At 46.1% G+C, this 24,645-nt stretch overlaps 1 protein-coding gene, 1 long non-coding RNA gene and 1 pseudogene across 4 annotated transcripts in view; 2 read left to right on the forward strand and 1 right to left on the reverse strand.

Annotated features, from left to right (window-relative positions):
• Window positions 1–1,034: 1,034 nt before the first annotated feature.
• On the forward strand, window positions 1,035–1,134 carry LOC129043259 (U6 spliceosomal RNA; annotated as a pseudogene).
• Window positions 1,135–9,341: 8,207 nt separating this feature from the next.
• LOC129042307 (uncharacterized) lies at window positions 9,342–14,374 on the reverse strand. The gene is made up of 3 exons (XR_008504104.2): window positions 14,249–14,374; window positions 12,281–12,376; window positions 9,342–9,444 (listed from the first exon to the last, which is right to left on the reverse strand). It is a non-coding gene; the product is annotated as an uncharacterized LOC129042307 (long non-coding RNA).
• The window catches only part of UBE2V2 (ubiquitin conjugating enzyme E2 V2), a 62,574-nt gene continuing 50,941 nt past the window's right edge, over window positions 13,013–24,645 (forward strand). Inside the window, exon 1 of one of the 3 annotated variants that reach the window (XM_054498120.2) lies at window positions 13,013–13,214. In XM_054498120.2, the coding sequence (XP_054354095.2) occupies window positions 13,118–13,214 (97 nt within the window). In that variant the 5' untranslated portion in view covers window positions 13,013–13,117. Of the gene's footprint in view, window positions 13,215–22,692; window positions 24,094–24,645 lie in introns of those variants that run through there. The other 2 variants (XM_054498121.2, XM_063668765.1) reach the window with 2 other exon arrangements.

The raw sequence follows: 24,645 nt of genomic DNA on the forward strand, positions 1-24,645 counted from the left end.
GTGGCGGGCACCTGTAGTCCCAGCTACTCTGGAGGCTGAGGCAGGAGAATGACATGAACCCGGGAGGCGGAGCTTGCAGTGAGCCAAGATCATGCCACTGCACTCCAGGCTGGGCAACAGAGTGAGACTCCATCTCAAAAAAAAAAAAAAAAAAAAGAGATCTAATTGAATATTTAAATAGCATTAAAATGTTAGCGGTAGAATGCTGTATTAAATATCCTAAGTTGAAAATGTTTTTAATACACCTGATCTACCAAACATACCTTAGCCTAGCCTACCTTAAAAAAGCTGAACATACGTAAATCAGCCTATGGTTAAGTAAAATCATGTAAAACAAAGCCTATTTTATGATAAAGTGTTATGGTTGGGTGCAGTGGCTCACGCCTGTAATCCCAACACTGGGAGGCCAAGGCAGGTGGATCCTGAAGTGAGGAGTTCGAGACCAGTCTGGCCAACATGGCCAAACCCTGTCTCTACTAAAAATAAAAAGAAAATTAGCTCAATGTGGTGGTGAGTGCCTATAATCTCAGCTACTCAGGAGGCTGAGGCAGGAGAATTGCTTGAACCCCGGAGGTGGAGGTTACAGTGAGCCGAAATCATGCCACTGCACTCCAGCCTGGCGACAGTGTGAGACTGTGTCAAATAAAGTGTTAAATGTCTTGTGTACCACATTGGTAACACAAGAAAAGGTCAGTCAAAATTCAAAATTTGAAGAACATTGAAATTGTACCAGCTTTATACCATGTAAAGTTGAAAAATCGTAAGTCAAACAATAATTAAATAATCTGTACTTATTGACTAAGATGGTTTCCCCCTGAAGTTTATGTAGTAGTAATATTTTTCTAAACCTAGTATTTGAATACCAAGTTGAAGGTATATTCAACTGTAGATGAAGTGTGTGTATAGTTACATTTTAAGGGGATTTTAGTAGAATGAAAATAATGGGGTTGTCCTGTTGCTGTCAGGTTCCATCATAGTGGATCTCAGTTTAATTCAGTAAACTTTGTTTTCTCCAGAGTCTAAAATAATTCAGTGCTTGCTTCAGCCAATGTGAGAATTGGAATGATACACAAAAGATTATCGTGGCCCCTGCACAAGGATGACACACAAATCCATGAAGCATTCTATACTTTCAGTAAAAACTGTAGTTATTTGGCCGGGCGCAATGGCTCACGCCTGTAATCCCAACACTTTGGGATGCTGACGCAGGCCGATCATGAGGTCAGGAGTTCAAGACCAGCCTGACCAACATGGTGAGACTCCATCTCTACTAAAAATACAGAAATTAGCTGGGCATGGGGGCGGGTGCCTGTAATCCCAGCTACTCAGGAGGCTGAATCACTTGAACCCAGGAGGCGGAGGTTGCAGTGAGACGAGATCATGCCCTTGCACTCGCCTGGGCGACAGAGTGAGACTCCATCTCAAAAAAAAAAAAAATTGTAGTTATTTAGCAAACTTGTTTATGTCTATAACCTGCCCACTGGTCATAAGTTTCTTGAGAGAAGGAATGGTCGTATCCTTCAGTGCAGTACCTGGTGCTTGGCACTAGATGCTTGTTACATGTTAGTAGAGATAACTCCTATGAAAGGAGGGTGAAGGTGTAAAAGTCAGAAGGCATTCTTGAAAACAGCCAAGTATCAGGCTGTGGAGTGGAGGAATAAGAGGAATTACAGTCCTGCCCCATAAATTCTTATAAATATTCCCTTAGAGGGTATGCCTCATAATCTCATGGAACCCAGGAGATATCTAGTATTGCTAATTAAAACGGCTTGCTTTATTTGATTGGAGAATGCATGTGCCATTCTCCTTAAGCATCCATCATAGATAAAACCAACTCCATCTAAAGGAGTACACAACTAACAAGAGGAATGAGGAAACCCAGAATTTAATGACTCAGTACATCAGTTAGGAAATACTTTTAAAAACTGCTGTTGCTTACTAAATCTAAGAAACTCTTAAAATGCTTCTGTAATTCAATTTTTTAAACTTTTATTTTGAAATAATTTCATGACCAGGCACTATGGCTCACACCTGTAATCCCAGCACTTTGGGAGGCTGAGGCGGATGGATCACCTGAGGTCAGGAGTTCAAGACCAGCCTGGCCAACATAGTGAAACCCCCATCTCTACTAAATATACAAAAAAATTAGCCGGGCATGGTAGTGCGTGCCTGTAGTCCCAGCTACTCAGAAGGCTGAGGCAGGAGAATTGCTTGAACCCGGGAGGCAGAGGTTGTGAGCCAAGATCGTACCACTGCATCCCAGCCTGGGCAACAGAGCAAGACTCCATCTCAAAAAAAAAAAAATAGAAATAATTTCAAACTTACACAAAAGTTGCAAGAACAGTATAGTTTCCATATACCCTTCACTCTGACATTCCTTTAATGATATTATTTTATCAAGTTTGCTTTTGTTTTTTTTTTTGAGACAGAGTCTCGCGCTGTCACCCAGGCTGCAGTGCAGTGGTGCGATCTTGGCTCACTGCAACCTCCGCGTCCCGGGTTCAAGCGATTCTCCTGCCTCAGCCTTCCCAGTAGCTGGGATTACAGGCACCCACCACCAGGCCTAGCTAATTTTTTTTTATTTTTAGTAGAGACGGGGTTGCACCGTGTTGGCCAGGCTGGTCTTGAACTCCTGGCCTCAGATGATCCGCCCACCTCAGCCTCCCAAAGTGCTGGGATTACAGGTGTGAGCCACCATGCCCGGGAGTGAAATTATTTCAAAATACAAGTTTAAAAAATTGAATTATAGTGGCATTTTAAGAGTTTCTTAGATTTAGTAAGCAATAGCAGTTTTTAATAGTATTTCCTAGGCCGGGTGCGGTGGCTCACGCCTGTAATCCCAGCACTTTGGGAGGCTGAGGTGGGCGGATCACGAGGTCAGGAGATTGAGACCATCCTGGCTAACATGGTGAAACCCCATCTCTACTAAAGATACAAAAAATTAGCCGGGCGTGGTGGCGGGCACCTGTAGTCCCAGCTACTCGGGAGGCTGAGGCAGGAGAATGGCGTGAACCCAGGAGGCGGAGGTTGCAGTGAGCCGAGATCGCGCCACTGCACTCCAGCCTGGGTGACAGAGCAAGATTACGTCTCAAAAAAAAAAAAAAAAAAATTATTTCCTAACTGATGTCATAATAGAGATGGGGTTGCACTATGTTGGCCAGGCTGGTCTTGAACTCCTGACCTCAAGTGATCCGCCTGCCCTGGCCTCCCAAAGTGCTGGGATTATAGGTGTGAGCCGTCATGCCCAGCCTTTTTTTTTTTTTTTTAAAGACAGAGGGTATCCCTCTGTCACCCAGGCTGGGGTGCAGTGGTGTGATCGTAGCTCACTGCAGCCTCAAACTCCTGGGCTCAAGTGATCCTCCTACCTCAGCCTCCTGAATAGCTGGGACTACAGGCACAGCTATTTTATTTTATTTATTTTATTTTTATTTTTAGAGACGGGGTCTTGCTACCTCGCCCAGGCTGCTCTCAAGCTCACTGCAGCCTCAAACTCCTGGGCTCAAGTGATCCTCTTACCTCAGCCTCCTGAATAGCTGGGACTACAGGCACAGCTATTTTATTTTATTTATTTTATTTTTATTTTTAGAGATGGGGTCTTGCTACCTCGCCCAGGCTGCTCTCAAACTCCTGGCCTCAGCAATCATCCTGCCTCTGCCTCCCAAAATGCTAAGATTACAAGTGTGAGCCACTGCACCCAGCCTAAAATGGATGCTTTTTTTTTTTTTTCCTGTCGCCCAGGCTGAACAGAAGCAATCTCGGCTCACTGCAACCTCCACCTCATGGGTTCAAGTGGTTCTCCTGCCTCAGCCTCCTGAGTAGCTGGGATTACAGACGTGTGCCACCATGCCTGGCTAATTTTTTTTTTTTTTTTTTTTTTGTATTTTTAGTAGAGACAGGGTTTCACCATGTTGGCCAGGCTGGTCACAAACTCCTAACCTCAGGTGATCTGCCCACCTCGGCCTCGCAAAGTGCTGGGATTACAGGTGTGGGCCACCACACCCAGCCTTTATTATTATTATTTTTTTTTTTTAATTTTTTTTTTTTGAGACAGAGTCTTACTCTGTCGCCCAGGCTGGAGTGCAATGGCACGATCTCGGCTCACTGCAACCTCCGCCTCCCAGGTTCAAGCCATTCTCCTGCCTCAGCCTCCCGAGTCCCTGGGATTACAGGCGCTGCCACCATGCCCAGCTAATTTTTTGTGTTTTTAGTAGAGACGGGGTTTCACTATGTTGGCCAGGCTGGTCTCAAACTCCTGACCTCGTGATCCGCCCGCCTCAGCCTCCCAAATTGCTGGGATTGCAGGCATGAGCCACCTCACCTGGCTATTATTTATTTTAGAGATGGAGTCTCACTATGTTGCCCAGGCTGGTCTCAAACTCCTGGCCTCAAGCAGTCCTCCTGCCTCAGCCTCTCAAAGCACTGGGATTACAGGCATGAACCACTGTTCCTGGCCTCGTTTTAGTAACTTCTATCTCTTTGTTGATATTCTCATTTTGTTCATATGTTCCCTCGATTTCCTTTTTTTTTTTTTTTTTGTAGTTGTTGGTTGTTGTTCTTGTTGTTGTTTTTGAGACAGAGTCTCTCGGTTCCCCAGACTGGAGTGCAATGGTGTGGTCTCAGCTCACTGCAGCCTCCAACTCCCAGGTTCAAGCAATTCTCCTGCCTTAGCCTCCCGAGTAGCTGGTACAACAGGCACGTCCCACCACACCTGGCTGATTTTTGTATTTTTAGTAGCGACAGGGTTTCACCATGTTGGCCAGGCTGGTCTCGAACTCCAGGTGATCCACCCACCTCGGCCTCCCCAAGTGCTGGGATTACAGGTGTGAGCCACCGCGCCCAGCCCCTTCATTCAATATATTTTATAGCCGGGCTTGGTGGCTTACGCCTGTAATCCCAGCTATTCAGGGATTAAATATAAATATATAAATAAATATATATATATATATATGTATATATTTTTAAACTTGTCTTGCTTCCATAAACACCTTACGAAGGTTTTCTTATGGTCTGGTGCTGCCTTGTCTGCTCAAATAAACTTTAAAATTTGAATATATATGCCTAAGTTTATCTCATAACAGCCCTGTCACAAGTGAGGATCTGAAGGAGGGCACTGAGGGTGGCCCCTGCAGCAATGAGCCACCTGTGGGGGCACTGGTGAAGCCATTGTGCTTGTTTTTCTACCTGCATCGATAAGCCCCCTTGATAGATACAAGTTTTCACAACTTGTGGCAGTTTAGGAGTTTATTTGAGCATTTTTCATTCAGACTAGGGCCAGACATCAGATTGGATTCAACCTGGGTATTGCGGGAAGTCTCAGGTAGGTAATGTTTCAAGAAGTCAGAAAATAATAGGTTCACCTGAATCCAAGGAGTCTGGGACTCCTGCTCAGAACCTGTGCATTTCTGGAGATATGGGTACATATGATAAAAAATAATGCCTAGGTGCGGTGGCTCACACCTGTAATATCAGCACTTTGGGAGGCCAAGGCAGGTAGATCACCTCTGGTCAGTAGTTCAAGACCAGCCTGACTAAAATGTTGAAACTCCATCTCTACTAAAAATACAAAATTAGGGCATGGTGGTACATGCCTGTAATCTCAGCTACTCAGGAGGCTGAGGCAGGAGAATTGCTTGAACCCGGGAGACGAGGTTGCAGTGAGCCAAGATCATGCTATTGCACTCCAGCCTGGGCAACAAGAGTGATACGCCGTCTCAAAAAAAAAAAATTAGAATTATGGTGGCCACAGTTGGAAAGTTTGTGGGTTTGGGGGAGGTGTTTTGTTTTGTTTTGTTTGAGATAGGATCTTACTCTGTCACCCAGACTGGAGTGCAGTGGTGCAATCATAGCTCACTGCAGCCTTGACCTCCAGGACCCAACTGATCCTCCCACCTCAGTCTCCTGGCTAGCTGGCTGGGACTACAGGCGTGTGCCACTGTGCCAAGCTAATTTTTTTTTTTTTTTTGAGACAGAGTCTCACTCTGTTGCCCAGGCTGGAGTGCGGTGGCATGATCTCAGCTCACTGCAACCTCCACATCCTGAGTTCAAGCAGTTCTCCTGCCTCAGCCTCCCGAGTAGCTGGGATTACAGGCATGCACCACCACGCCAGGCTAATTTTTTATATCTTTAGTAGAGATGGGGTTTCACCATGTTGGCCAGGCTGGTCTCGAACTCCTGACCTCAGGTGATACACCACCTCAGCTTCCCAAAGTGCTGGGATTAGAGATGTGAGCCACCAAGCCCGGCCAACACCCCATCTTTAAAAAAATATTGGCCAGGCGCAGTGGCTCACGCCTATAATCCCAGCACTTTGGGAGGCCAAGGTGGGCAGATGACGAGGTCAGGAGATCGAGACCATCCTGGCTAACATGGTGAAACCCTGTCTCTACTAAAAATACAAAAAATTAGCTGGACATGGTGGCAGGCAACTGTAGTCCCAGCTAATCGGGATGCTGAGGCAGGAGAATGGCGTGAACCTGGGAGGCAGAGCTTGCAGTGAGCCGAGATCACGCCACTGCACTCCAGCCTGGGCGACACAGAGAGAGACTGTCTCAAAATAATAATAATAATAATAAGAATAAGAATAATAAAATAAATAAATAAATATTGGCTGGGCATAGTGGCTCACGCCTGTAATCCCAGCACTTCGGGAGCCAAGGTGGGCGGATCACGAGGTCAGGAGTACTAAAAACATAAAAATTATCCGGGCGTGGTGGTGCACGTCGGTAATTCCAGCTACTTTGGAAGCTAAAGCAGGAGAATCACTGGAATTTGGGAGGCGAAGTTTACAGTGAGCCAAGGTGGCATCATTGCACTCCAACCTGGGCAACAGTCTCAATCAATCAATCAATCAATCAATCAATGATGGAGTGTTGTTCTGTCACCCAGGCTGGAGTGCAGTGGTGCAATCATAGGTCACTGTAACCTCAAACTTCTGGTTCAAGCAATCCTGTCTTAGTCTCCCAAGTAATTACGACTATAGGCATCTGCCACCATTCCCGAATAATTTTTTTTTGTTTTTTTATTTTTTGAGATGGAGTCTCACCCTGTCGCCCAGGCTGGAGTGCAATGGCGCGATCTCAGCTCACTGCAACCTCCGCCTGCTGGGTTCACGCCATTCTCCTGCCTCAGCCTCCCAAGTAGCTGGGACTACAGGCGCCTGCCACCACGCCCGGATAATTTTTTGTATTTTTAGTAGAGACAGGGTTTCACCGTGTTAGCCAGGGTGTTCTCGATCTCCTGACCTCGTGATCTGCCCGCCTCGGCCTCCCAAAGTGCTGGGATTACAGGCGTGAGCCACCGCGCCCAGCCAATTTATTTTTTGTAGATACAGGGTCTTGCTATGCTTCCCAGGCTGGTTAACATGTTGTGAGCCACCATGCCTAGCGTTTAGAATTCTGAAGTAAGAAGAAATTGTGGCTGAGTGCAGTGGATCATGTCTATAATCCCCGCACTTTGGGAGGTCCAGGCGGGCAGATCACTTGAGGTCAGGAGTTCGAGACCAGCCTGGCCAATATGGTGAAACCCCATCTCTACTAAAAATACAAAAATTAGCCGGGTGTGGTGGCACACACCTGTAGTACTAGCTACTCAGGAGGCTGAGGCAGAAGAATCGCTTGAACCCGGAGGCGGAGGTTGCAGTGAGCCAAGATCGTGCCACTGCACTGTAGCCTGAGTGATAGAGTGAGACTCTGTCAAAAAAAAAAAAAAGGAAAGAGAGAGAAAGAAAGAAAGAGAAAGGGAAAGGAAAGGAAAGGAAACGAAGAGAGGGAAGAAGGGGGGAGGAGGGAAGGAGGGAAGGAAGGAAGGAAAAAATTGTAAGAGGTTTTTCTTCACCTTTTAAGTAATCTGCCAAAGAAAGATTTTGTGTTTTATCAAAATAATTTCCTGTACTTGATCTTGTATTTTATCAGGTCTTTCATTACTTAAGAAAACTGAGTCCTCTCTATTAAAAGAGTGGATGTTTTCCCTACAACTCTGTAACTTTCTGTCTTTGTCTTTAAAATCTTTTGACTCTTTGTATAACTGTTGCCCAGGCTGGAGTTCAGTGGTGGGATCTCAGCTCACTGCAACCTTCGCCTCCTGGGTTCAAGTGATTCTTCTGCCTCAGCCTCCTGAGTAGCTGGGATTACAGGCTCGTGCCCCTATGCCCGGTTAATTTTTGTATTTTTCGTAGAGACAGGGTTTCACCTTGTTGGTCAGGCTGGTCTCGAACTCCTGACCTCAGGGGATCCTCCCACCTCGGCCTCCCAAAGTGCGGCGATTACAGGCGTGAGCCACCGCACCCGGCCTCTTTGTGTAACTAAATATCATTTCACAGTGACCTGTGGTACTATTTATTTGAGTATTTTAAACCTTTTAACATTTTTTACAACTTCCCAAAATCAACTTCTAAATTAAGTTCTTTTGACCTTGAAATAACTTTGGAATGTTCCAAGGGCCCCTGCATTATGTGAAAAGAATTTTTTGCCCTCCTTAGGGAAGATATTAAAATAATTAAGCTTATTTGATATGTTAAATTTGCATGGGAAGTATTATCAAATGAAAAGTGATGTTTTACCTTCTTTAAGTCATACATTTTTGGGTATATTTAGTACTAGTGTTCAAGAAATTACATAAAGTTCCTAGAAATCAGATAGTCCTGATATCATAGTATTAGTCATAATTCTAGTTATTATCTTAAAATATTGTATGTCTTGAAATAACAAAATTTCCTTGTCAGTATCATTATAATATGAATACCATTTTCTTTTCTCCTAAGCTATCTATTGCTTATAGCAATTTGGTAAGTTATAATTTTGTACAAAGAATGTAAACATTTATCTTTTCTTCCTACTTGATCCCTGCAGAATTCAGAAACTATTAGTATTTTTATTTTCATGGCAATATAATTATTTGCATAAGTTCAGTAAGAATCTGCTCTCTTTGTACCAAGACACAGTTGGAAACATTAGTCATGTTACCAAAGCTTTGACTGAAATGTCATACTTTCAGATATAATCACACAATTTTTAGGAACTAAGGTTGACTCCATGGAGCCAATACGGCCCCTTGAAGGAAAAAGCTGGCCTTGTATCTTGTACACAAGATTCCCTCACATGTTTCCCTTGCAATGTATAAGGGACGGTCACTTCGCACAGGCCCAGGAACCTCAGGACATTTTGGGGATCACAAGAAGAGAGAAAGTCACTGAAACCTATAGGATAGCAGGACCTTGGCTAGGCTTCCTAGGATGGAGAGGCATTTAAAAAAAATAATTAATTACTTTTTTATTAATTATTTGTGCTGCTATAATAAAATATCTGAGACTGGGTAATTTATAAAGAACAGAATTTATTCCTTACAGTTCTGGAGGCTGGGAAGTCCAAGAGCAAAGTGCCAATAGGTGTGATGTCTGGTAAGGGCTCGGTCTCTGCTTCCCAGATGGCTACCAGAACACTGCATCCTCTGGAGGGAAGGAACACATGTGTCCTCACATGGTGTAAGAGATGGAAAGGGAGCTAGCTAGTTCCCCTGAGCCATTTTATAAGGGCTATCATCCATTCATTACAGCAGAACCCTAATGACCTCATCACCTCTTAAACGTCCCACTTTTTTTTTTTTTTTGAGACGGAGTCTCCCTCTGTCACCCAGGCTGGAGTGCAGTGGCGTGATCTTGGCTCACTGTAACCTCCACCTCCTGGGTTCAAGCGATTCTCCTGCCTCAGCCTCCAGAGTAGCTCGGATTACAGGCAAACGCCACCACACCAGCTAATTTTTGTATTTTTAGTAGAGATGGGGCTTCGCCATGTTGGCCAGTCTGGTTCTTGAACTCCTGATCTCAGGTGATCCACCTGCCTCGGCCTCCCAAAGTGCTGGGACTAGAGGTGTGAGCCACCATGTCTGGCCCAGAGTTTTATTATTACTCCAATCAGTCTCCCCGAGAATTCGAGAATTGGAGTTTTTAAGAATAATTTGCTGCCTGGCGAGGTGGCTCATGCCTGTAATCCTAGCACTTTGGGAGGCCGAGGCGGGCGGATTGCCTGAGTTCAGGAGTTTGAGAACAGCCTGGGCAACATGGTGAAACCACGTCTCTACTAAAATACAAAAAATTAGCTGGGCATGGCAGCGTGTGCCTGTAGTCGCAGCTACTCGGGAGGCTGAGGCAGGAGAATTGCTTGAACCCGGGGGGTAGAGGTTGTAGTGAGCCGACATCATGCCACTGCACTCCACCCTGGGTGACAGAGTGAGACTCTGTCTCCAAAAAAAAAAAAAAAAAAAAAAATTTGCTGAGTAGGGGGCCAGTGAGTTGGGAGTTCTGATTGGTCGGGTCAGAGATGGGAGTCAAAGCTGTCCTCTTGTCACTGCTAAGTCAGTTCCTGGGTGGGGGTCACAAGACCAGATGAGCCAGTTTATCGATCTGATTGGTGCCAGCTGATGAATCAAGTGCAGTGTCTGCAAAATATCTCAAGCACTGATCTTAGGTTTTGCAATAGTGATGTTATCCCTAGGAGCAATTTGGAGAGGTTTAGAATCTTGCAGCCTCCAGCAGTATGGCTCCTAAACCGTAATTTCTAATCTTGTGGCTAATTTGTTAGTCCTGCAAAGGCAGTCTAGTCTCCAGGAAGGAAGGAGCCTTGTTTTGGGAAAGGGCTGTTGTCTTTGTTTCAAAGCTAAACTGTAAACTAAGTTCCTCCCAAAGTTAGTTCAACCTAGCTGTGTTAGACCATCCTGGCTAACACAGTGAAACCCCATCTCTACTAAAAATACAAAAAATTAGCCGGGCATGCTGGCGGGTGCCTGTAGTCCCAGCTATTCGGGAGGCTGAGGCAGGAGAATCGCTTGAACCTGGGAGGCAGAGCTTGCAGTGAGCCAAGATCGTGCCACTGCACTCCAGCCTGGGCGACAGAGCAAGACTCCATCTCAAAAAAAAAAAAAAAAAAAAAAAAAGAGAGTGAAAGGTTGGGAGATATCAGGTAAGGACAGAGCTGGTGCAGTGACAAGAGCGGTTTGAAGTTTGCGGAAGCTGGGGAGTATGTTATGCGAGGGATTTAGGGGCTCATTGAGGAAGCCTTTGGCTGCTTCATAGAGGGGGTGAGCTAGGAGGGCAAAGTTGGGAATCCATATTCTAAAAAAGCCTGCTAGTCCTAGGAAGGAAAGGACTTTCCTTTTGGTGGGGCGGGGGCAGATTATTTATTAGTGCCTCTTGGGCGGGGTCATAGCCTGGTCCCCAGGGGAAAGTTGAACTCTTAGGTAAGTTACTATGGAGCTGGAAAGTTGAGCTTTGGAGGAGGAGACTCTATATACCCTTTGGTGGCAAGAAAGTTTAAGAGAGAGACTGTATGGGTTTGAGAGTCTTCTAGAGAGGGGCTGCAAAGGAGAAGTTCATCCACGTAATGAAGAAGACAGCTGGGGGAAAGGTTTAAGGAGGTGAGATTTCAAGCTAAAATTTGTCTAAAGAAATGAAGGCTATCTCTGAAGCCTTGAGGGAGGACAATCCAGGTGAGTTGTTGTGACTGGAGGGTGTCAGGGTCAGTCCAATTGAAAGCAAAGAGGTTTTGGGAATCAGGGTGAAGGGGAATAGTTAAAAGGCATCTTTCAGGTCAATAGCAGTGTAGTGGGTGGTGTTGGAGGGAATGAGAGAGAGTGTATAGGGGTTAGGGACTATGGGATGAATAGGAAAGATGGCCTGATTGATGGCTTGGAGGTCTTGGATGAGTCGGTATGAGCCATCTGATATTTTAACCAAGAGGATGGGGGTGTATGGAAAATGTGTTGGCCTAAGAAGACCACGTGAGCAGAGCTTGTGGCTGGCTGTGAGCCTTTTTGGTGGGTTAGGGAGATGGGGTATTGGGGGACATTGAGAAATTTAGAGGGGTCTTTTAACTGAATTTTGATGGGGTCATGGTGAGCAGCTAGGGAAGGGGTGGTGGTGTCCCATACTATTGGGTTTACAAGAGAGGTGGGAAGTGGGTACTGGGGAGAGGGCTCAGGGGCTGGACTAGCGCAAAGGAGTAGGAGGGACTCTGGTTGAGGAAGGCAGAAAAAGGTGATAGAATCTTTGAATTTGGCTAAAACGTCTTGGCCTAGGATGGGAGGTAGGGCAACGAGGCATGATAAGGAAAGAGTGTGAGAAAATAGTATCAAACAGAGAGCAAGTAAGGGGTCTGGTGGCGTGTGGACTGATGTGAGATGAGTCCGTCAAGCCCCACAACTGAGACCTGGGAGGCATGAGTGGGTCCTGAAAATTCAGGCAAAGCCCAGTAGGTGGCCACGCTATCGATTAAAAAAGAGATCGGCTTACCTGCTACCAGTAGAGTTATACTGGGCTCCATGCAGTGATGCCAGTGGGGGCCAGGGGCCCTGGGCCTCGTCAGTCTTCAGTGGCTAGGCCGAGGAGCTGTGGGAGTGCAAGCAATTCTTCACTTTTTGTCTTGTTGAAGGGGTGGTGGCTCTGAGGAGCAGGCTTGTCTGTCCGTTTGCTGAGAGGACAGAGGGACTTCCAGTGGCCTGTCAGCTGGCAGACTGGGCAAGGGCTCTTTGGTACTCGAGGGTTAGGACACGCCCATGCCCAGTAGCCTTCTTTGCCACACTTAAAACAAGGCCCAGGAGGGTTGTTGCTATCAGGTCTTTGTGCCCTTGGGTAATACGGCTGGGTTAATGGATAGCCGCTGCTAGAATTTGGTATTTAGCACGATCTCTTTGGGCTTTATCTAATTTATTTTGCTCATCCCTGCTATTAAAGACTTTGAAAGCCAGGTTAAGGAAGTCTTGTTGTGGGGTTTGAGGGCCATCTTCAGCCTTTTTAAATATGCGCTGGATGTCGGGGGCAGATTGGGAAATAAAATGGGTGTTAAGAACAATAGTTCCTTCCTGGGAGGCAGGATTGACATGGGTATATTTTTGGAAAGCCTCTGTAAGGCGAGAAAGGAATTGGGCAGGGTTTTCATCGGCCTTTTGGGAGGTTTCTTTGAGTTTTTCGAAATGTACAGCCTTATGGCCAGTTTTGTTAAGGCCTGCAATGAGGCAAGTAATCATATGATTACGGGAGGCCCGGCTGGGGTCTGGGGGTTAATATTCCCAGGCAGGCTCTTCCCAGGGGGACTGCAGCGGCCCCTACTGGCCTAGTAAAATCTTGCCAATGGAAGTCATCGGCATGGGCCTGGGCTGCAAGTCACATTGTTTCTTTCTCTTCCGGAAGGAGGGTAGAATACAGAATAATATAGAGATCATGCCAAGTAAGTTCATAAGACTGGGTGAGGTATTTAAATTCTTTCATATAAGTGTCGGGATGGGAGGACAAGGACCCCAGACGTTCCTCAGTTTGGGAGAGATCGGAGAGGGAAGAGGGGACGTGGACACGGACGATCCCTTTGGCCCCTGCCACTTCCCGGAGAGGACGATCCCTTTGGCCTCTGCCACTTCCCGGAGAGGAAGCAAGGGAGCGGGCTGCTGGGCATGTTGGGCTCGAGGACGAGTAAGGGGTGGAGATGGGGAGGACTCAGAGTCGGAGGCGGGATGGTTGGAGAGAGGGAGGTAGAGCCGGAGTGGAGGCATATGGTGGGGGGTCATGCTGTTGTGGTGGAGGATTAGGATGTTATCAAGGAGGGGAAAAATCAGCGGGATCAAAGGAGGCGAAGTCATCGGCTGGGGCTATTGGGGTGAGGGGAGCAGGAGGCGAGTGGAGTTTGGAGCGGGCGAGGATAATTTGAAAAGTAGAGCAAGACTGGCAGAGGGAAGGATGACTACGGAGAGTAAAGAAAGCCAGAACATAAGGAATCTCAGACCACTTCCCATTGCAGTGGCAAAAGTTGTCTAAGTCTCTGAGCACGTCGGAATCGAAAGTGCCACTTTCGGACCATTGGGAGTCATGGTCTAATTTGTATTGAGGTCATGCGGTATTACAGTAAAAGATAAGCCTTTTAGGGCAGATTTCTGAATGGAGGCCAAGAGTATTGAGATTGCATAGGAGGCACCCAAGGCAGGTAGTTTTAGGAGGAGCAGACTGACAGGCTCCTATAATGAATGGAAGTAGGGGGGCGCGTAGAGGAAGAAGAGACTGCCGGTGACAAGGACGTGGAAGAGGGCATTCCCTTTCCCGCGGAACTTGTCTGGAATAGAGGAGGTAACCGCCGTGTCAGGTGTCCCTGAAACAGAGGAACCAGAGGCCTGGAGGCCGGAGGAAGCCCTTGACCCAGCGCTGGGTCTTTTGGAAACCGAGAGACAGGCGGTCAAGGGTTTCGGGGAACAGCAACAGTCTCTTTTTACTCACCCTGGTGGAGGCTTTGATGGTGGATGAAGTCGTCAGCAATGGGAGAGTCTAGGAGATTCTCTGGGTCTTCGGCAGGTTCAGGGAAGGGAAGAGATTGGCCAGGAGATAGGTGATGGGGAGGGAGGGGGAGAGAGAGAGAGAAAGAGAAAGTGAGAGAGAGAGAGACAGAGAGCGAGAGCCGGCCAGAGTCTATCCCCTTCCCAGGTTTTAGCACCAGAATGTAAGGTCAGCCAAGAGAAAGGAAAAATAGACCCAAAGTCAGGCGAGCAAGTTTTTATTAACCTGCCGGCTGCCCCCTTAACAGTCAAGGGAAGCAGCACCAAGCTTACAGAATGAGGGGTTTATATTGGGGAGAGGAGCTTGAGGGAGTTCTTTGGTATGGCCGCATCCCGGGGTTGTTTGCTGGTTAATTTTGCCACATATCACCTTGTGACGTTTATTACAGGAGGGTGTAGGTAAAGTTTGTTTATGCTTCCCACAGCCTTCCCCTGTGAGGTCTGAATGGTTTGTAATTGGGGTTTGCTTATCGCAGCAAGGTCTGATAAGTGAAAGTCGGCTGGCTTCACCGCAGCCCTTGATAAGGGTTTAGAAATGTAAAGAGACTTGGGGAAGGGTGGGTGGCACAGAGAAGAGTTGCAGAGCATTAGGGGGAGGGGTGGGCAGCACCAAAGAAGCTTTCTTGGGGCAGTTTGTCCCTAACAATATCCAAGGACTGAGAACTGAGGAGAGCAAAGATCACCTGGTGGCTATCAAGCAGACCATCCAGAGGCAACACTCCTTATCTGAGGAATTCATAAGTAATTAGACTTCCCTTTTTTTTTTTTTTTTTTTTTTTGAGATGGAGTCTTGCTCTGTCGCCAGGCTGGAGTGCAGTGGCACAATATTGGCTCACTGCAACCTCTGCCTCCCAGGTTCAAGTGATTCTCCTGCCTCAGCCTCCTGAGTAGCTGGGATTACAGGCGTGTTCCACCATACCCAGCTAATTTTTTTTTGTATTTTTAGTAGAGACAGGGTTTCACCATGTTAGCCAGGATGGTCTTGATGTCCTGACCTCATAATCTGCCTGCCTCGGCCTCCCAAAGTGCTGTGATTACAGGCATGAGCCACTGCGCCCAGCCCAGACTTCCCTATTATCTAAAGCCAGTATCTGGTACCAAGCTTCTTTACAAAAAACTTATAAGTAACTATGCAGCAGGACGAGCCACAGACAAAACTCCTCAGACACTGGGTTAAAGAAGGAAGGAGCTTTATACGGTCGGGAGCATCAGCAGACTCACGTCTCAAAAACCGAGCTCCTCAAATGAGCAATTCCTGTCCCTTTTAAGGGCTTACAACTCTAAGGGGGTCCACGTGAGAAGGTTGTGATCGATTGAGCAAGCAGGGGGCTTGCATGCACCAGTAATCAGAATGGAACAGAACAGGACAGGGATTTTCACAATGCTTTTCCATACAATGTTTGGTATCTATAGATAACATAACCGGTGAGGTCAGGGGTTGATCTTTAACTACCAGGCCCAGGGCATGGCACCGGGCTGTCTGCCTGTGGATTTCATTTCTGCCTTTTAGTTTTTACGTCTTCTTTCTTTGGAGGCAGAAATTGGGCATAAGACAATATGAGGGGTGGTCTCCTTCCTTAACTAGAATTTCTATACGTCTCTGGAATGTATTCATGTTGAAACTCATTGTGCAACCCTTGCTGACATCATGGCACCAAAATGTCTACAGATGTAATCACTTATCATGACATATGTGGCTAAAATGGTCCAAATTATCCTTAGGCTCCCACTTTAAGGTCCATAAATACTCCTAAGTAAAATCCACTGTGCAGCTCAGTCCTCTCTTGCTGAAGCGCCCTGTTGCAGTCTGCTGCAATGTGTTATCTAATATAACTTTCCTTTTCAAACCTAAACTGTTGTTGGTAAATTCTTTTACCACCTGCAAGCCAACCACTCTCTGCTGCTGGGGCTCTGATAAGGCCACTAAGAACTAGTCCTCAATGGCCAGGAGCAGTGGCTCATGCCTGTAATCCCAGCACTTTGGGAGGCCAAGGTGGGCAGATCACGAGGTCAGGAGATAGAGACCATCCTGGCTAACATGGTGAAACCCTGTCTCTACTAAAAATACAAAAAAATTAGCTGTAGTCCCAGCTACTTGGAAGGCTGAGGCAGAAGAATGGCATGAAACCGGGAGGCGGAGCTTGCAGTGAGTGGAGATCACGTCACTGCACTCCAGCCTGGGCAACAGAGGGAGACTTTGCCTCAAAAAAAAAAAAAAAAAAAAGAACTAGCCCTCAATACTATGAATTCATGTAGAAGAGGAAGACTCAGAATAAATGGCAAGTGAAGTAGCAGAAGGACCAGGTGTTTCTCTGTATTTTGATGCATTGATGACTTGGGGCCTTGTGGAGCCTTGAAGGATGGCCCCTCTCAGTGTTAGCTAATTCCTAGAGATAGTAAACAGCACTTTGTGGATTGAGCCTTTCAAACCAACCGAGTGCACTCCCTCACCACCTTCTTTATTGAGCTCTCACACTCTGGACACTATTTTCCCACCTTAATCATTCAAGGACAAAGTAACCGACAATTAGGGACAGCCCTTATGCCTCAGAGCCTGCTTAGCATTTGCTTAGCAGCCAATGCTAAGCCTGCTTATCATCCCTTTCCTGTTCCTTCCCATGGAAAATACAATTAAGGCTGTTATCCACATTTTCCTCTTGCTCCTGCCTCCTGACCAAACCTACTACCTTTAAAACCTAGGACATGCCTGTAATCCTAGCACTTTGGGAGACTGAGGTGGGTGGATCACTTGAGCTCAAGAGTTTGAGATGAGCCTGGGCAACATGGTGAAACCTGTCTCTACAAAAAATACAACAAATTAACCAGGCACTGTGGCATGTGTCTGTAGTCCCAGCTACTCAGGAGGCTGAAGTGAAGGATCACAACAGAGTAAGACCCTGTCTCAAAAACAAAACAAAACAAAACAAAACAAAACAAAAAAACACTATGAAAGTGTGGTAACTTTGAGGCCAAGTGAAAAATTGGCCCTCCAGAAGAAACAACCCACAGAATGGGAGAAAATATTTGCAAACCATACATCTGAAAAGAGCTTAATATCAAAAATATATAAGGAACTCAAACAACTGAAAAGCAAGAAAGCAAATAACCTGATTTAAAAATGGGAAACAGGCTCAGCACAGTGGCTCATGCCTGTAATCCCAGCACTGTGGGAGGCCAAGGCAGGTGGATCACTTGAGGTCAGGAGTTTGAGACCAGCCTGACCAACATAGTGAAATCTCATCTCTACTAAAAATACAAAATGAGCCGGACGTGGTGGCGCGTGCCTGTAATCCCAGCTGCTTGGGAGGCTGAGGCAGGAGAATTGCTTGAACCCAGGAGGTGGAGGTTGCAGTGAGCTGAGATTGCACCATTGCATGCCAGCCTGGGCAACAAGAGCGAAACTCCGACTCAGAAAAAAAAAAAAGGGCAACAGATCCAAAAAGACATTCCAAAAAGAAGCAGAGGCTTATGATCTAATAATTAATTAAAGGTCGTACCTGTTAACATTGTTGCATTGGGGATTAAGTTTCCCACACTTGATCTTTGGGGGACTCATTCAAACCACTGCAAACATTATTCACAATAGCCTCAAGATACGGAATTGACTTGTGTCCATCAGTGGATGAATGGATAAAGATAATGTGGCATATATGTACACAGTAGAATACTACTCAGCCTTAAAAAGAAAGAAACACTGTCATTTGTGACAATGTGGGTGAACCTGGAGGACCTTATATTAAAGTGAAATAAGCCAGGCACAGAAAGATAAATATTACATTATCTCACTTACTTGTGGAATATAAAATAATTTCAACTCAAAAGTAAGGAATAGAGGCCAGGCATGGTGGCTCACACCTGTAATCCTAGCACTTTGGGAAGCTGAGGTGGGCAGATTGCTTGACCTCAGGAGTTGGAGACTAGCCTGGGCAATATAGTGAAACTGAGAGGAGAGAAGGGAGGAGAGGGGAGGGGAGGGGAAAGGAAAAAGTAAAGGAAAGGAGAAACAGTGGTTATCAGGGTGTGGGGGGATTGGGGAGATGTTGGTCAAAGGATACAAAATTTCAGTTAGATAGGAGGAATAAATTCAGATCTATAGTTAATAACAACGTACTGTGTTCTTGCAAATGGCTGAGAATAGATTTTAAGTGTTCTTACCAGAATATGATATGTATGATAATGCATATGTTAATTAGCTTAATTTAGCCATTCCGTAATGTATACGTATTTCAAAATATCATGTCGTTAAAAAAAAAGAGAATTGGCCAGGCGCAGTGGCTCACGCCTGTAATCCCAGCACTTTGGGAGGCCGAGGAAGGCGAATCATGAGGTCAAGAGATCGAGACCATCCCGGCCAACATGGTGAATCCCCGTCTCTGCTAAAAATACAAAAATTAGCTGGGCATGATGGCGCACGCCTGTAGTCCCAGCTACTTGGGAGGCTGAGGCAGGAGAATCGCTTGAACTCGGGAGGCGGAGGTTGCAGTGAGCCGAGATTGCGCCACTGCACTCCAGCCTGGGCGACAGAGCAAGACTCTGTCTCAAAAAAAAAAAAAAAAAAAGAGAGAGAGAGAGAGAATTTAGTTCTCAGATAACAGAATTGTTGATTGCTGTAGAAGCTGCTGGCAGGTCAAGTGGGATAAGCACTGGGAATTAACCATCAAATTCCATAATTGGATGGCACCGTAAACAGGGAAAACCTAATGAAAGTGGAGAAGAGTAAGCTTTAGACCAAACACTTTAAGTGGTTGAACTTTGTCCCCAACAAGAGAAAGAAGCCCAGCTCCAAATTTAAATTACAGGGGAGATAGCATGAAAATGTCAAGGCAACAATGTTCCCAGGGCGCATAATGGTTTTTTTTGTGTGTGCATGTGTGTGAGTGTGCTTTGATCGCAGGTACTGAGCTTCCTGCTAGTGGGAGGGTCCATGAATGTCTTGGCTATTGAGGCCCCACAACTCTGAGGGTTAAAAAGTCAAGTGGATTAAAATGGATCTGATTTTCATGTTACAGAGAGAACATATTAGTTTTTTTGCTGTACTAACTTCTTAGTACAGACTAAAAGAGCAGATCAGTTTAATGAAAAGACAACAAAAATAAATCAGGAAAGGATTCAGAGAAGTGGGATTTCAATTTGGCCTTAAGGAAGGACAGGATGTTGAAAGGTGGAGGAGAGATGCAGTATCTCAGGTGGAGAAACAACCAGGGCAATGGCAATAGTGCACCTGAAAGGCGGCTTGGCTGAGTGTGGGCATCCACTGGAGAGAGATGGGAAATCATTCAGGAGACGTCAGTGGAGGCTGGGTTCTGGTAGGTTGTGAAAATCAGGCCGTGGTGTTTGGGCTTGGCATCCTTGGCCAGGTTGGTAAATAGACCATTTCCTGCTATAACTCCTTCTGGTAGTTACATCAACATGGGATGACAAGACTTTTTTTCTGCTGAGCTTGGACATGGTCTTAGAAATGGCTCTTCAGATAATCATTATTGGCAATCAATATGAGACTTACCACCAATCTGGTGGTAGGCAAAAGGAAGCGAATGCAGCTTTTCTCAATCAGTAAGGACATAATAAATGCGGTGTTTAAGAAGTATTGATATTCAGGATAGGTCAGCTAGAGGCTGTTGCTAAGTATGTAATGCTGAGGTCACTAGAAGTCAGCAGACAAACTTGGGGAACGTTTAATAATTTGATGATAATATTAGAGTTTTTCTCTACACTGGTAAGAAATTTCAGTTAGGTTATTTTGTCAGGTCCCTTCGTGAGAAAAACAGTCTCATTGTGGCTTGTCAAGTTAGAGTGGCTTGACAGTAGATAAGCATACTATATTATGATTCTCCTTTATTTTCTCTTCTTTTTTTTTTTTTTTTTTTTTTTGAGACAGAGTCTCGCTCTTGTCATCCAGGCTGGAGTGCAGTGGCGTGATCTCAGCTCACTGCAACCTCCGCCTCTTGGGTTCAAGCAATTCTCTGCCTCAGCCTCCCAAGTAGCTGGGATTACAGGTGGCCACCACCATACCTGGCTCATTTTTGTATTTTTAGTAGAGAGAGGGTTTCACCATTTTGACCAGGCTGGTATTGAATTCCCGACCTCGTGATCCACCTGCCTTGGCCTCCCAAAGTGTTGGGATTACAGGCATGAGCCACCGCACCTGGCCCCCTGCTTTTTTTTTTTTTTTTAAGACAGTGTCTCATTCTGTTGCCCAGGCTGTATTACAGTGGTGCCATCATAACTCACTGAAGCCTTAACCTCCTGGCTCAAGTGATCCTCCCATCTCATCCTCCTGAGTAGTTGAGGCTACAGGCACGAACCAGAATGCCAGCTTTTTTTTTTCTCTTAACTACTTTTTCTCCTTTTTTTTTTTAATTCAAGTTTTGGGGAACAGGGGCAGAACATGCAGGTTTGTTACATAGGTATACACATGCCATGGTGGTTTGCTACACCCATCAATCTGTCATCTACATTAGGTATTTCTCCTAATGCTATCCCTCCCCTAGCCCCCAACCCCTGACAGGCCCCAGTGTGTGATGTTCCCCTCCCTGTGTCCATGTGTTCTCACTGTTCCACTCCCACTTATGAGTGAGAACATGAGGAGTTTGGTTTTCTGTTCTTGTGATAGTTTGCTGAGAATGACAGTTTCCGGCATGATCCATGTCCCTGCAAAGGACATGAACTCATCCTTATTTATGGCTGCATAGTATTCCATGGTGTATATTTGCCACATTTTCTTTATGCAGTCTATCACTGATGGGCATTTGGGTTGGTTCCAAATCTGCTATTGTGAATAGTGCCACAATAAATATACATGTGCATGTGTCTTTATAGTAGAATGATTTATAATGCTTTGGGTATATACCCAGTAATGGGATTGCTGGGTCAAATGGTATTTCTAGTTCTAGATCCTTGAGGAATCGCCACACTGTCTTCCATAATGGTTGAACTAATTTACACTCCCACCAACAGTGTAAAAGCATTCCTATTTCTGCACATCCTCTCCAGCATCTGTTATTTCCTGACTTTTTAATGTTCACCATTCTAACTGGCGTGAGATGGTAGCTCATTGTGGTTTTTATTTGCATTTCTCTAATGACCAGTGATGATGAGCTTTTTTTCATGTTTGTTGGCTGCATGAATGTCTTCATTTGAGAAGTGTCTGTTCATATCCTTTGCCCACTTTTTGATGGACTTATTTTTTTCTTGTAAATCTGTTTAAGTTCTTTGTAGAGTCTATATATTAGCCCTTTGTCAGATGGATAGATAGCAAAAATTTTCTCCCATTCTATAGGTTGCCTGTTCACTCTCATGATAGTTTCTTTTGCTGTGCAGAAGCTCTTTAGTTTAATCAGATTCCATTTGTCAATTTTGGCTTGTGTTGCCATTGCTTTTGGTGTTTTAGTTATGAAGTCTTTGCCCATGCCTACGTCCTGAATGGTATTGCCTAGGTTTTCTTCTAGGGTTTTTATGGTTTTAGGTCTTACGTTTAAGTCTTTAATCCATCTTGAGTTAATTTTTGTATAAGGTGTAAGGAAGGGATCCAGTTCCAGCTTTCTGCATATGGCTACCCAGTTTTCCCAACACCATTTATTAAATAAGGAATCCTTTCCCCATTGCTTGTTTTTGTCAGGTTTGTCAAAGATCAGATGGTTGTAGATATGTGGAGTTATTTCTGAGGCCTCTGTTCTGTTCCATTGATCCATAAATCTGTTTTGGTACCAGTACTAGGCTATTTTTTTTACTGTAGCCTTCTAGTATAGTTTGAAGTCAGGTAGGTAGTGTGATGCCTCCAGCTTTGTTCCTTTTGCTTACGATTGACTTGGCTACGTGGGCTCAATATCCCTGATGAACATTGATGCGAAAATACTCAATAAAATTCTGGCAAACTGAATCCAGCAGCACATCAAAAAAGCTTATCCACCATGATCAAGTTGGCTTCATCCCTGGGATGCAAGGCTGCTTCAATATATGCAAATCAATAAACGTAATCCATCACACAAACAGAACCAATGACAAAAACCACATGATTATCTCAATAGATGCAGGAAAGGCCTAGACAAAATTCAACAGCCCTTCATGCTAAAAACTCTCAATAAACTAGGCATTGATGGAATGTATCTCAAAATAATAAGAGCTATTTATGACAAACCCACAGCCAATATCATACTGAATGGGCGAAAACTGGAAGGAAGGATTCCTTTTTTTTTCTTTTATTTTGAGATGGAGTCTTGCTCTGTCCCCTAGGCTGGAGTGGAGTGCAGTGTCGCCATCTCGGTTCACTGCAAGCTCCGCCTCCCGGGTTCACGCCATTCTCCTGCCTCAGCCTCCCGAGTAGCTGGGACTACAGGGGCCTGCCACCACGCCTGGTTAATTTTTTGTATTTTTTTTTTTTTTAGTAGAGACAGGGTTTCACTGTGTTAGCCAGGATGGTCTCGATCTCCTGACCTCGTGATCCGCCTGCCTCTGCCTCCCAAAGTGCTGGGATCCACGCCCGGCCAGAAGCATTCCCTTTGAAAGCCAGCACAAGACAAAGATGCCCTCTCTCACCACTCTTATTCAACATAGTATTGGAAGTTCTGGCTAGGGCAATCAGGCAAGAGAAAGAAATAAAGGGTATTCAATTAGGAAAAGTGGAAGTCAAATTGTCTCTGTTTGCAGATGACATGATTGTATATTAAGAAAACCTCATAGTCTCAGCCCCAAATCTCCTTAAGCTGATAAGCAACTTCAGCAGTCTCAGGATACAAAATCAATGTGCAAAAATCACAAGCATTCCTATACACTAATAACAGACAAACAGAGAGCCAAATCATGAGTGAACTCCCATTCACAATTGCTACAAAGAGAATAAAAGTACCTAGGAACACAACTTACAAGGGATGTGAAAAATCTTTTTTTTTTTTTGTTTTTTCAGTTTTATGTAGAGACTAGGTATCACTATGTTGTCCAGGCTGGTCTCAAAGTCTTGGGCTCAAGCGATCCTCCTGCCTCAGCCTCCCAAAGTGTTAGGATTACAGAAGTGAGCTTCGGCGCTCAGCCTGTATTACTTTCCTTTTTCTTTCTTTCTTTTTTTTTTTTTGAAACGGAGTCTCCCTCTGTTGCCCAGGCTGGAGTGCAGCGATTTCTTCTCACTGCAGCCTCACTTCTTGGGCTCAAGTGACCCTCCCACCCCAGCATCCCTAGCTGTTCAAATTTATTGTCCAACTCTTTTGAATCGTTTATCAACGCAAATCTGTCAATGCCCACTTATTTTTATTTATTTTTTTTGAGGCGGAGTCTCGCTCTGTTGCCCAGGCTTGGAGTGCAGTGGTGCAATCGCGGCTCATTGCAACCTCCGCCTCCCCGGTTCAAGCGATTCTCGTGCCTCAGCCTGCCAAACAGCTGGGATTACAGGCGCGCGACACCACGCCCGGCGAATTTTTGTATTTTTAGTAGAGACGGGGTTTCGCCATGTTGGCCAGGCTGGTTTCGAACTCCTGACTTCGGGTGATCCGATCGCCTCGGCCTCCCAAAGTGCTGGGATTACAGACCTGAGCCACCGCGCCAGGCCCTCATGAACTTATACTGTAGCGTTTCATTTTGAGAGCGGATTCACAAGTGAATTGCGGAAACGGCAGCGAGGCCCCGCGACCCCTCGGCCCACGTGCGAGCTGTCTCGGCTTGCGTAGCCCCGCGCCTGCCGGGGGCGGAGTCCGCTGTGACGCGCGCAGGGCGGTGCGCTCCCGGAAGTGACGCGCGACGGTTCGTGCGTGCGTGCGGGCGGCTGCGTCGGGCTGCAGGAGAAGATGGCGGTCTCCACAGGTCGGTTCCCGGGCCGGGCTGCCTGATTTTCCGCTCCGACCCGGCTCTGCCCTTCCGTCTGCTGCTGGCGCCCGAGCGCTGACCGTGCGGGAGAAGCCCGAGTGCGCTGTTCTGAATGCCGCGCTCTCCGCAGAGCGTAGCCTGGGACCGGGTGGGACCGGCGCCGAGGCCCCGGCGGCCATCGGGTTGGCGGGTCGTGCTCGCGCGTCGGCCGCGCGCCGGCGGGCTGGGGGCGGGGTGGCTCCCGCTCGGGCGCCCCCGTAGGGTCCGGCGGGCGCGGGTCCGAGTTGTAGGCTGAAGGCTCTACGGGAGGGAGGCGAGGAGGCCCAAGGTGGGCGGGTGTCAACCTCCGGCACCGAAGGTGGGTCAGGCCAAGAGGTGTCCTGGATCAGAGTAGGGGTCCCATTGCCTTGGACTCTCCTTGACATGGGTTGGGGAGTAGAGGACGATTGCTCCTTAAAGTAAGAGAGAGAGGATCATTCTTACCTGACTGAATACGCGTTATCTTTTTATTATTTATGAGGAAAACTGCAGTGCAAACAAAATAAAAGA

Source organism: Pongo pygmaeus, chromosome 7 (genome assembly GCF_028885625.2).
Source record: "Pongo pygmaeus isolate AG05252 chromosome 7, NHGRI_mPonPyg2-v2.0_pri, whole genome shotgun sequence".
Classification (NCBI taxonomy): Eukaryota; Metazoa; Chordata; class Mammalia; order Primates; family Hominidae; genus Pongo; species Pongo pygmaeus.